Source organism: Ceratotherium simum, chromosome 10, assembly GCF_057802395.1.
Source record: "Ceratotherium simum simum isolate JZ-2026a chromosome 10, ASM5780239v1, whole genome shotgun sequence".
In the NCBI taxonomy this organism is placed as follows: domain Eukaryota; kingdom Metazoa; phylum Chordata; class Mammalia; order Perissodactyla; family Rhinocerotidae; genus Ceratotherium; species Ceratotherium simum.
In genome coordinates, this window is record NC_141909.1 from 30,229,610 (window position 1) to 30,243,346 (window position 13,737).

The 13,737-nt window shown below is 37.1% G+C and overlaps 1 protein-coding gene across 2 annotated transcripts in view; it reads left to right on the forward strand.

Moving 5' to 3' along the window:
* The window catches only part of OBI1 (ORC ubiquitin ligase 1), a 42,533-nt gene extending 30,775 nt beyond the window's left edge, over window positions 1-11,758 (forward strand). For both annotated transcript variants that reach the window (XM_004423096.3, XM_087435954.1), the window contains one exon: window positions 9,005-11,758. In XM_004423096.3, the coding sequence (XP_004423153.1) occupies window positions 9,005-10,520 (1,516 nt within the window). In that variant the 3' untranslated portion in view covers window positions 10,521-11,758. The remainder of the gene's footprint in view (window positions 1-9,004) is intronic.
* The last annotated feature ends 1,979 nt before the right edge of the window (window positions 11,759-13,737 follow it).

Here is a 13,737-nt window from a genome sequence, read left to right on the forward strand (position 1 = left end):
TGGGATCCGAACCCAGGCTGCCAGTAGGGGAGTGCACGCACTTAACCGCTAAGCCACGGGGCCGGCCCCAAGGCTGATCTTTTATGGGGGGCAGCAAATGAGGGAATTTCTGCGTGGAATTGAAATGAAATATATTTATCTAATAGAGTGGAATTCATTCCACAGAAAAAAGAGTAGTCCACCTTCACAGGTAGTGAATATATGTATGGTTCAGCCCTTTCTACAGACTTAGGCAAAAGGGAGTCTGTTCCTCTTCAGTTTACATGTGCTGCCCAGCACTCGGGTTGTTTTGTTTTGTTTAATTTTTTTTTTTAATTTATTACAACAGCTTTTGTTTTTTTTTGAGGAAGATTGGCCCTGAGCTAACATCTGTTGCCAATCTTCCACCTTTTTTCCTTTTTTCTCCCCAAAGCCCCAGTAGATAGCTGTATGTCATAGTTGTACATCCTTCTAGTTGCTCTTCATGGGACACTGCCTTGGCATGGCTTGATGAGCGATGCATAGGTCCACACCCAGGATCCAAACCAGCAAACCCAAGGCCACTGAAGCGGAGTGCATGAACTTAACCACTCTTCCACCGGGCCGGCCCCCACTTGGGTTGTTTTTATTAAGAATTTCTAGGTATCTCAGCAGGCGTTTTCAGCACTAGGATATTGTGTGTTTAATAAAGTAACTTCCTTTAAAATTGTATTAATAATATGAGCTATTATTTTTAAATTCTGCTCTCCATTTGAAAGCTTGCAAAGCAGGCCCTACCTTAATTTTTTTTTTTTTTTTTTGGTGAGGAAGATTGTCCCTGAACTAACATCTGTTGCCAATCTTCCTCTTTTTGCTTGAGGAAGATTGTCCCTGAGCTAACATCTGTGCCAGTATTCCTGTATTTTGTATGTGGGGCGCTGCCACAGCATGGCTTGATAAGTGGTGTGTAGGTCTGCGCTTGGGATCTTAACCCAAGAACCCCGGGCCACTGAAATGGAGCATGCAGACTTAACCACCATGCCACTGGGGCAGCTCTTCTACCTTGATTTTAAACAGTACTTTTGGGAGGTAGAAGGAGGAGGAATGGCTACAAGGGCCTTAATTCTTTGTCTAGTTCCACTGTCCATGTGACCTTTGTCTTTAAGGGGGAAATTGTGGCATTTTTTTATTCTTGCAAATATTGAAGTACTTTCTGTTTTGTGATAAAACTAAAATGCAATATAACATAGCTTGTTTTTCTGTTTTTCTGGGGTTTTTTGGTGAGGAAGATTAGCCCTGAGCTAACATCTGTTGCCAATCCTCCTCTTTTTGCTGAGGAAGATTAGCCCTAGGCTAACATCCGTGCCCATCTTCCTCAATATGTGGGATGCCTGCCACAGCATGGCTTGGTAAGTGGTGCGTAGGTCCACGTCCAGGATCCAAACCTGCGAACCCTGGGCCGCCGAAGCAGAGTGTGCAAACTTCACCACTACACCACTGGACCAGTCCCAGCTTGGTTTTTTTATTCATCAATATTAGACCCTGAGACAAGTACCTGTCTGATGTTTAGGCCCTAAAATTTTGCATTTAAAATTTTGCTCATTTCACATAAGTAGCATCATTTCCTTGTGGTTGAAGATGCCTGTTGATTGTGCATGAGGTAAAGTGATCATCTATACTTTCTGTACTTAGCACACTCAAAGATGGAACTTTCAGTTCATGGTTCTGGTTCAGATTTAGTCTTTGTATCTCTGGTTAAAATAGCCACCCTCTTTGGGTTGGCATTTGCCAGAGTGAGCTGTCTGTGCTATAGTTTCCTGTAAAAAATATTCTTGAACTTGTGTCTAGAACATAGTAGGTGTTTGGTAAATATTTATTGACTTTTTGCATACATATCTATATGTCTTTCCACATCTTGTTTTCTTATTTCCTCTGCATGTTTCTGTTAGCATATGTATGTATTAATAAATATTACAACAACAATGCTAGTCTGTTGGCTGTGAATACAGACTTTGTGCTCAGTAAACCTAGCTTGTATTTTATACTATTGCATAGTGTAAATAGGTACTGATATTACTTAAGAAGTAATCTCATGTTCAGGCACTTCATATAATTTCAAACATGGTGTTTGGACTCAGACAGACTTGAATTCAAATCCTATTCCTGCTGCTTACTTTCTGCATAACCTTGAACAAGAGATAACCTTTTTAAGCTTCTAGTCTCTCATCTTTAAAATAAGAATAATCTTGCTTCATAAAGTTTACATGATGATTAAATTAAATAATATATATCAAGCTTATAAGCAACGTGCTTGATACAAATAAACCTTCAATAAATTGTGGCTGCTGCTGTTCTTATTGTCATCATCATTGTCAATAGTGATCACACTATCGTTAAAGATTTATTTGTTACACTTACTCTTGGTAAGTTCCATCCTGGAGTTCACTTTCTTTTATTGATGGATGGATGGATGGATGGATGGATGGATGATGGGCCAGGGAACAGAAACTTTGTTTTGAGTCTTCAGGAAGGAAGAATTTCTTCTTGTTCTCTCTCAGTATGCCTCATAATTTTTAATATAGTTTTGTGGAACCAACTTGTATGACTAGGATTGGCCATAGTCAGTACTTTTATGATTAACAAATTCTCTAGGAATGCAGTGGTTTCATAACTGAGTATTTAATTTTAAAAAGAGAAAACTCTCTTGAAGAAACACTGACAAGTCATAGGCTCAGCAGTGGATAAAAATGCATAGGGCTCTTCCCAAAGCTTCTCTAGCAGTTTAAAGACAGAGTGCTCCCCCACCTCCCAACACATACATAAAGATGAGATAGACATGGGTATCGCACAAACAACTTGTTAGAAGTAGATGATAGAGAAAGGCCCCCACCACCAAATACAGTTTTGAGCTCCCTACAAACCTGGTCCTCCCTGTCCTCTTTCCCTGAGATACGCCCCGCTACGTACCCTATACACATACTCACAAGGCAGAGCACAGTGCTGGGAGCTCTCCCTTTTCTTCCCACTCTTATCAAAACTCAGGTTTCTGAAGAGCTCATATTACAAGCTACTCACGCAAGTTATGTGTAGTCAAAAAGAGGAGTTAGCAAACTTAAGGAATCTCTAACTGGTGAATTATGCTTTAAGAGAAATTACTTAGGAAAGAGAAAGGAACAATGGAAAGTTCTTCCCTTGGAAACTCTACCTCTCCTCCATGTTTAAAATAAAGAAGATACTTTCCTAATGTCTCTGAAAGTCAGAGAATAAGAAGATAGGCAACTGCAGCTATGCAGACAGGCAACTCTGTGATAAAATCTACTCTACGAATGGGTCATTCTTCCTGTGGGTAACTGGGGCAGTTCTTTAAAAAAAAAATTTGAAGTTCACATAAGTTTACTTGGTTCTCTCACATAATAACCATTACTTTAGTATAGGTAATCCTCACTTTGCACAGTTGTATATAGGACCATGAAAATGACCACTCAAGCTAAAACCATGCAAAGCAATCTTAATAATCAATGGGAAAAATCAAATTGTTCTTTAACCTTCAACAATTTTTGTCAAAACATTAAATCTCCGTTATGAATGTATATGGAAATGAAAAGATAGTAAAACTAATATTTATTTAGTATACTAATATTTATGTAGTACAATTTAAAACTTTAGAAACATTGAGAATTAAAGTGTTTTATTTCTTTGTAAAAAACCTGTGGAGAATAATCTGAAAAAGTTATATGTCGCTTAATGAAGGGGATATGTTCTGAGAAATGTGTCTTTAGGCAATTTCATCATTGTGCGAGCATCATAGAGTGTACTTACACAAACCCAGATGGTATAACCTACTATACACCTAGGCTATATGGTACTAATCTTATGGGACCGCTGTTGTATATGCAGTCCATTGTCGACAGAAACGTTATGTGGCACATGACTGTAACACTTGCCTTCTTATCATATAACTTATGATATGAAGCTAGCATCTTTTCTAACACCTTGGTGAATTGTCATACTCCTAAGTTTGTATCAAATTCCAACATTTTATGCTTTGTGCTTTCAATGTCATGAAATATCTCTATTTGCTTTAATGCGAAGTTTTTTGCCAGTCACTTCCTCTAGATGTCTTTATCTTTTTTGTCACAACCACTTTTCTCATTTATGTCCATAAATTTACCTCTCCCAAGTTCCTCTGGCATATCTAGGGTCTCTTGAATGGTGACAGTTTGAACATTCCCACTGTCAGCTATTCTTCTGTAACTACGTTTACATTTGATTCTGATTTCACTTCTAGTGTTAATCACTTTTCTTTGCTGCACCTTCATATTTGTTGGCCAGTTATGTCTTTTGATTATCCATTTTTCTAAAATGTCATGTAGTAGCACAAATACGTGTTTTATTGTCTGTGTGTGAACTAAATAACAGATGCATGGTGACCACTTTCAGACTTTGAAAGAAGTGACCTGATCAATCACTGACATGATGCACATTTGTTATTTATGTAGTATTTTGTGAACTGAAAGGCTAGCCGTGAAGTTTTTACTTTATGCAGTTAGTTACAGTTAATACAGTATGGTAAATTTGAACCATGTTGTTAAGTGACTGGTGTTATTTAACTAAACTGTGGTAAATGAAATTTGTACATATCGGAACCACATACAGCAAGGACATCAACACTGAAAATCTATCAAGTAGGCCAGATCACAAAAACTGGTCCCGATACAAAGATTGCTTTCACTTTGTTTCACTGTTACTTCAGCTAACAAGTAAGGAAAAGATATAAAATCAAAGATATGTGGGAGGCACGTGGGCTCACTTCCTCACTGTCCCCTTGTTCCTCAAGAAGATGTTTCTGTAGATTGGTGATCTCAGCAACCCGCTGGGCATGCTGCATTTCTCCCTTTTGTTGGGGATGTCATTGAGAACTAGAGAGGCAAAGTGAATTGCTCAAGTTTTCACAATTAGTTAATGGCAGCATGGCGCTAAAGGTTAGTTCTTTTGATACTTGGTTCTGGCATTTATTCTTTTATCACATTTACTTTCTTCTGACCCCCTTCACACACATCCTGTTTCTCCTGTGTGATGGGCTATGAGAAAATGTGGTCTTGGGAACTTTTCATTGTTAGAGATGCCCTCACTCTAGTTATAATAGCTCAAAGTTAAACCAATGGGACTTTCATTTCTCTTACTTCTAGTAGGGACAGGAACAGTCTTGTACTTCTGTAGCTTTTTGGGCGAGGGGAGCCCTCAACCAGAATGCATACATCAGTTAACACTGCAAGATGAAAAATCCTTTAAGCTTCTCCTAGACTCTAGCAGAACAGACTTCCCATGTCAGTTGCAGCTCCCAAACTGCACTAAGATGTTTTCTCTGACATAATGCTTTGGCCATCCCTGCTACTTTGAAAATCAAAGCCTTTTGGTCTCTAATGGAATGTTTATAAAAATACTCCATTTTGAAATTTGCTCAGGAAAAGGAAGTATGGTAAATGATGTTAGAAATCCCTCTGGCTTGCCTTGGCATTGATTCATCTAATGTTATGTACTTTGGAAATATCTGGAATTAGTGCAAATAACAGAGTATTAAAATTCAAAGTTAAATAAGCTCTTATCCTCATTGTCTTCTTCCTTGGAAGTATAGCATCATATGCATCCCTAATTGTTATTTCTATATGATCAAGTAAATTGCCCTTTGCCAAATTTAATATAGGTATCCAGCGTAAGCTGAAAATCCCTAATACCTATGTCAAAAATTTCATCTGTTTGCATTCTTTTGCTAAGGTCAAAGTGGAAATTTTTTTGGATGGAGCAATATAGAACAGCAAGCCTATATTTAAAAAAAAAAAAAACTGTACTATGTATATGTCAGTCTCTGTTGTTTTCCTTGGGTCAGTGAAAAAAAATATAAACAGTCAAATGTATGAAACATTTAGTTCAGTAATATAGTGACTCAATACTTAAACATGTAAAAGCAGCCCAAGGACTTTTAGCTTATCCTATGTTATTGGCTCTGTCTTGATGTAAGGCATTGATGTACCTTAAAGTAAGAAAATAACATTTATTCAAAAAATATTTAATGAGGGACTCCTATATACCAGGAATTGTTCTAGGGAGCTAGCAGTAAATATAAGACAGTCAAACTCCCTGCTTTCTTGGAGCTTGTACTCTGATGGGGAAGAGAAAGACAGAAAACAAATAAATTACATGACTTGATTAATTAATTGATCAGTTCCATGGCTTTCACTATCCATTTTTGTTAGTTTGCCCACCAGCACAGGTCCCTTATTAGCATGGTAAAAAGGTCTGATCACTGAAAGTGTTATAGACTTGTGAAGTATTGAAATAGAACTTTGGGGAATTGAGGGCAGTGACCTTTTAGAAAACAGCCAGCTCCATCAATGACTTCTGCTTGCTTGTCCCTCTCATGTGTGCTCTGTTGCTGGCTTTTGTTGTTAGTTCTCATGGACTTCAGCTTTCTGTCTGAAGTAACACAAAAAATACAGTTTAGGGCTATCATTTTGACTTCAACTCAGAACTATTTGTTAACTTACTTCTTTTAAAAACATTATTTAAAAAAACATAGGGACAAATATAGCATCTTAAAATGACATTAAGTTTCAAATTCCAGGCTAAAACCTGGAATAGAAGCTGCTAATATTTTGGGAAGCATTTCTTATTTGTTACTAGTCTTTCCTTATGTAAGCCTCTGAGTTCCCAAGGACATCCTGTGGTAACAGCTGGCTTAACTATCTAGAAACATTATTTGATTTTAAATTGTTTGATTTTTTTCATCTGAGGGTACCTTCATTATAAAAATTGCACTTAAGAAAAAACAAATTTTATCTTGGTAAGCACATTTAAGGCTGTCACTTTTTCTGTTTGCATTAAATAAACATGTTACATAGTTTTTCCATTTAAAAATATATTTGTTATTTGATTATGTCAGAGTAGTTATAATCAAAGACCTCACAAATGTTTTTGCTGAATACAGTTAAAGATCTTTGTCCACTTTTTAAAATCTCTTGCAGAAACTACCGCTCTGGCAAATACTACGTTTACAAACCAAAACATTTTTCTTTAACAAAGAAGGAAAAACTCCCATCATTCATTTAACCAGATTCTCGTAATAGTAAACTTTGTCTTTAAAACAGGGAGGTTTATTGTTGTAGCTGCTGTTGTTTTTGTTATACCTATGGTTTTTGTTTTGTTTTTTAGAGGTTGAAGGGAGTGTGTTCTTTCTGGGAGTTCAGTTAATTGCAGTGAGTAGATCAATGTTCGGCAACATGTCTTTTAAGGTCCTTTCTAACCCTGGGATTTTATGAATCTGTATTTACCTTTGTCCCTGCTTTTTTTTCCTTAGTGATAAGAGCAGGGATCATGTCGGGAATGAGCTGCAGAGTGAATTGGGCTACAGCTTAGGAGGAGGCAGTGGGCATTGAGTGGGAGTCATAGAATATATAGTGATTGACTCTAAGAGGAGCAGTTACTGTTGGTTCCTTCTCCTTTACAGTTTTTTTTTTAATACTTAGTACATTTTCTTAATTGTAATTATTTTTATAATTAGGGGAAAAAGAAAGAAGATAAACCTGTAGATAAAAACAGTTTTCAGAAGTCACCTTCTCAAGTACCTTCCTCCAAACAGACAATTCCTAAATTCTTCAAAATGAGTCAATATTTAAGTCATCAAAAAGATGATTAAGAAAAGACTTTTTAAAAAAACTTTTTGTGGAGAGAAGTTATTTTTCATGGGGTTAGAATGTAAGGCTTGGGACCGGCCCGGTGGTGCAAGCTGTTAAGTGCACGCGCTCCGCTGCGGCGGTTCGGATCCCGGGCATGCACCGACGCACGGCTTGGCAAGCCATGCTGTGGTGGCATCCCATATAAAGTGGAGGAAGATGGGCACGGATGTTAGCCCAGGGCCAGTCTTCCTCAGAAAAGAAAAAAGAGAAGGATTGGCAGATGTTAGCATAGGGCTGATCTCCTCACCAAAAAAAAAAAAAGAATGTAAGACTTATGTTTATTGGCTTGTAAGAAGCAGTTTCCTGAAAAATGGAATTTTCCTTGGTGGTCAAATAGAATTTGAGGTAGATGTTTTATGTCCCTTGGATCTGGGACAGTCTTATTGATCTTTGTATTCCCCAGCTCCAACTATACCACCAGCCCATACTGAGTGCTCAAAAATTATTTTCTCAGCTGAACCCAGTACTCATTCTTAAGGGAATAATGGAAACAAGATAATCCCAAGTAAAAGGAGTGAATTTTTGATGTGTTCTTTTTCAGTTACTCTCCAGAATGTTCCTTTTCGGACAAATGAAAATGTTTTTGTGTGTAATATATTGGAATCACAAGTAGTGACTTTGTATTTCAAAGTTGCGAGAAATGAGATTGATGTCCCACACAGTTATAAAATGCCAAAAATAAGTAGAGTTGAAATGAATTAAAGCACGGTGTTCAGAAAGGCCAAGTAAAAGCTTCAGATCAAGGGTGGCTATAATTGAAAGGGTCCAAATAAGTATTTAAAACCACCCCTGCTGGGACTGCTAAGATTTCTGAATTTCAAATTGGCATTTTATGTTTGACAAGGTGACATTGTATAAGAAATGTATTGTAAAACACTGCTGTACGATAGGAAAATGATTGAATGTAAATATTTCAAGATGTGGACCACTGTTCAAATGTTATCATAAATCTTTGCCATTGTTTTAGGGGATAACTGTTCATGCATATATGAGCTGAATTGATAGAGCTAGCTCTTAAAAAGGAAATCATCAGCGAGTTTCTGCCTCTCTGCTACTAGTAGTCTGATTTGACCACAAAAGTATCCTGTTAGATCTTTGCCATTATTATCATATACTTATTATTACGTAAGTGAGGAAGTGTGTCTTTTTGAAGATACTACATCTGGCTTTGCTTTTGTCTTTTTTGTTGAGTGGTCTGAAATGTCACTGTTACATGAAATTAGAATGGGCTGAGACAGTTTGCACTCTTAAACTTCAAAAAGGAAAGAAAAAAGCTTGAACTATAAGTTTAACTATCCTTCCATTCCTTGCAGGTTTGGAAGGTTTACAGTAGCTGCTCTTCAGTCCAAAGTAGAACAGTATGAACGTGAAACCAATCGCCTCAAGAAAGCCCTGGAACGAAGTGATAAGTATATAGAGGAACTAGAATCTCAAATTGCACAGCTAAAAAATTCAAGCGAAGAGAAGGAAGCTGTGAATTCCATTTGCCAGAGAGCACTTTCTACAGATGGCAAGGGGAGCAAAGGCAGCGAGGAGGATATGGCATCAAAGAATCAAGGTGATGGTGCCAGAAAGCAGCTTGGCTCATCCACCTCGAGTTCTCACCTGGCAAAGCCTTCGGGCAGTTCTGCCAGACAGGAAAGCACCAGCAAAACAGAACCAAATTGTTCTAAGAACAAAGACCTGTATCAAAAACGAGTGGAAATAATGTTAGATGTGACAGATACAAGTATGGATACTTATTTGGAAAGAGAATGGGGTAATAAGCCAAGTGACTGTGTACCCTACAAAGATGAAGAACTTTATGATCTTCCAGCTCCTTGTACTCCTTTGTCCCTGAGTTGCCTTCAGCTCAATACTCCAGAGAATAGAGAGAGCTCTGTGGTCAAAGCGGGAGGTTCCAAAAAGCACTCAAACCATCTCAGAAAATTGGTGTTTGATGATTTTTGTGATTCTCTGAATGTCCGTAATAAAGATTCTTCAGAAGATGATAGAAGTGAAAATGAAAAGAAATCAGACTGTTTTACTTCCCCAAAGACAGGGTTTTGGGATTGTTGTTCCACAAGCTATGCCCAAAGCTTGGATTTTGAAAGCTCAGAGGGGAATACGATAGCAAATTCTGTTGGAGAAATTTCTTCAAAATTGAGTGAGAAACCAGGCTCATGTTTATCCAAGAGGTTGAATTCTATTCGCTCTTTTGAAATGAATCGGACAAGAACGTCCAGCGAAGCATCAATGGATGCAGCTTACCTTGACAAAATCTCTGAGTTGGATTCAATGATGTCAGAGTCAGACAACAGCAAGAGCCCTTGTAATAACGGTTTTAAGTCAGTGGATTTGGATGGATTATCAAAGTCATCTCAAGGCAGTGAATTTCTTGAGGAACCAGATAAGTTGGAAGAAAGAACTAAGCCAAACCTTTCCAAAGGTTCTCTAACTACTGATCAGTTAGAAAATGGAAATGAATGGAAACCCACTTCTTTTTTTCTCCTCTCTCCATCTGACCAAGAAATGAATGAAGATTTTTCACTCCATCCCAATTCTGACCCAGGAACTAATGAAATCAAACCCCCAAGCTGTTTGTTTCAGACTGAGTTTTCCCAGGGTGTTTTGTTAAGCAGTTCACACCATCTATTCGAAGATCAAAGGTTTGGGTCATCTTTGTTTAAGATGTCCTCAGAGATGCATGATCTTCATAACCACCTTCAGTCTCCTTGGTCTACTTCCTTTGTGCCTGAAAAGAGGAATAAAAATGTGAATCAATCAACAAAAAGAAAAATCCAGAGCAGTCTTTCCAATGCCAGCCCATCAAAAGCAACTAAAAGTTGACTCATTAGAAAGGTGTCATTTAGTTTTTGTTCTGAGAGGAACATAAGTTTGTAAGGTTACTTTTTTCCCCTCGTAAAAGTTCTATACAATTTTGAATTGATAGTCTTTAGTCAAGTGTCAAATCAGAATGGTGGATTCTGTACCCAGAATACTTCTGTTCGTTTTGAATAGTTTGTTCTTTTTCATTTTCATTTGGGGATCTTTTTGACCACAAAGGGTAGGGAGAGGGTTTCTTTTTAACTAATAGTATATGTATCTGGTTTGGGAATATTTTGTTTTCTTGAATCTTGATTTAACTATTAGATACAATGGCCTGTTAATGAGCCTCAGTTGTCTTTAGAACTTGGATTTCTTAAATAAAACTTTTAGTGTTGTCTACACACTGCTTGTAAGACACTTGAGTTTCTTTAAAGTTTTTCCTAGAGTGGAAATTATTTTGCCTGCCCCTTTTTATTTATGTTTAGTGATGCGGCCTAACTTTTATGCAAGGCCATGATGGAGAAATAGCACTCTAACCTTAATCCAATATTCATTTACTTTTTTTTAGGTTTTACCCCTATGTTAGCATTTTTAAAATTTGTTTTGTCCAGTTTTTGTGAAAACATCTTGCTGGTATGCAAGAATACATTTTCTGTATGAAAATACTTGTTTTATGTCAGGTAGCTTTCATTTGGTTATCTTTCTGTGTGTGTTGAAAATCAGAAATTGAGCCTGCTTTGGAAAGAAGGCATGGAACAGTTGGGTTTGGAGAAGCCTAAATGTGGTAGTTGCATTGTTCTGGATATGCAGGTGCAGAAGCACTCCTTGCCAACTTCTTGGTCCACTCACGTCCCAGGGAAGCTTTTTTTTGGAGTCATGAAGTTCTTGTTTGCATGTTACTGTTCTTTGTGGAAACTCTGTATGCACGGTGGTAGTGTTCTTGCTTGCACTGTTTTCCTTAAGAAAAAGAAGTTTCACTTGGCTAAAAGAATATCTTTTATGTAGGGCAAATTTTTTTTCATGAAGTGTTGATGAGGTGAGAATAGGTGAGCTAAGCACAATTTTCATTTAGGCTTTGAAAAAGTATATTATTCTAAACATGTTTGTTATGCCTATATAGGCCTTTCAAAATGGTTTGTATGCTAATGACTTGTTTATCTAATGTGCACTGAACATTTTACATTAATACTGTACTGTCTTACATTAATACTGCATGCTTTTCTATGTGAATTGAATAAAGGATGTCATAAGCACTGTAATTCTTGATGTCGTCTCAGATATTGAATTAGCCTATAAAGACCAGTAAAACTTACCATTTTTAATTGATCTTATAGGGGTTGACAAACTATGGCCCATGGACCAAATCTGGCTTGCACCTGTTTTTGTGAAAGGCTTGTGAACTAAAAATGGTTTTTACATTTTTTAATGGTTTTTAAAAATCCAAATAATATTTCATAACACAGGAAAATGATATGAAATTCAAATTTCAGTGTTTCTAAATAAAGTCTTATTAGAACACAGTACACTCATTTGTTTACATTATCTATGGCTGCTTTTACACTGCAACGGCAGAGTTGAATAGTTGTGACAGAGACCATATGGCCCACAAAGCCTAAAATATTTACTGTTTGGCCTTTTACAGAAAAATTTGGTGACCACTGTTATAATAGACTCTAAGGATTTAACAAGGGCCGGCTCCGTGGCTTAGCGGTTAAGTGTGCGCGCTCTGATGCTGGCGGCCCGGGTTCGGATCCCGGGAGCGCCCCGAGGCACCACTTCTCCGTCCAACGTGAGGCCGAGTCCCACGTACAGCAACTAGAAGGATGTGAACCTATGACATACAACTATCTACTGGGGCTTTGGGGGGAAAAAACTGAATAAATAAAATCTTTAAAAAAAAAAAAAAAAAAAAAAAAAGGATTTAACAAAACCATAAAAGTATAACAAATCAGTTTTGTGACCTGGAGAATCATGTCCTCCACTTTTAAAAGTAATAAGAGCCAAAAAATAACTAATTATAAGGCATAATTTTTGTTTTATCATGTATGTTTTCCAATAAGTATTTGCATGTTGTTTTATCTTCTGGTATGTTAAAGCTAATGGATACTTTCAGAGATATTAGCAGTTTAAATATCTTTGACAATGTGGTTATACATTTGAAATTCTATTAAATGTAAAAATCTAAAATTTTTCTGAACTAATGGAGTAAATTTGGGGGTAAGCCTCACTCTAATTCTGTCTGTAATTCTTCTTTACCGTGCAGGTTTCAACTCTTTACAATGAATGTGTCAGTTTTTAATCTAGATATATACTGACACTCTGCCGTGGAAATCCAAAGTGTGTAAAATGACTTACTAATGCCTACCTGGGGTGAGAGTGTCTATTTTGGACCAGCGTGTTTCCCAGCTTCTTCAGAAACACTGCTCCATCCTCCCCAAAACAGTATTTCATATATTAAATTAATCAAACCTGTGAATTCCTCAGTCGAAAGGAATAATTTGTGCAGGATTTGATTTTAATCACACATTCTCATTTTTACTCTTTACCATAATCTGATGTCATGGCAAATATGGTGGTTTCACATATTTTTAAATATATCTATTATATATACACATCTAAAAAAACCTACTTTTTATTGAAACTAAGTACTTTCCTAACCTCTTTCTCATCTAATCCTCTTTCAAACTCAGGCAAGAACTGTCATCCCCAGTTTACAGACAAGTGAATTGAGGATTAGTGGTCACACAACTGGAATGGAATAGAACCATGTCTTGGAGCTGGGCCTCTGACTCCAGAGCTTCTACCCTTCCTCCTCCATGTGTGGGAGTTCATATATGTAGGGCAAAGGATGAATAGATTTGAAATTTCCAAGGGTTCCTTTTAAAGTAGTATTTTGGAAGTATTGGCATGTAAACACTTTTCAAGTAGCATTTAATTCCTGTCTATGTTCTGGATCTAACTCTACTACTAAGTGGAAGCTCATTGATGGGAGTTGTGTGTGTGCCACTTTTAAGTTTATAAAGATTCACATTAACTCTGACATTTAGATGAATTTAAAAATAGCACTAAGGCTGTGTTAGAGATGCACTAATGATGAAGCAGACACTTATCAGTTCATGTCTTAGGAAAACAGCATCTTTTGACTGCTTGTCTTTCTAAAATATCGTGGCTAAGGAAATGTGACAAGATGCTAGATTTTTTTCTGACATGACCTTTAGTGTTCATCTTTTAATTTTCA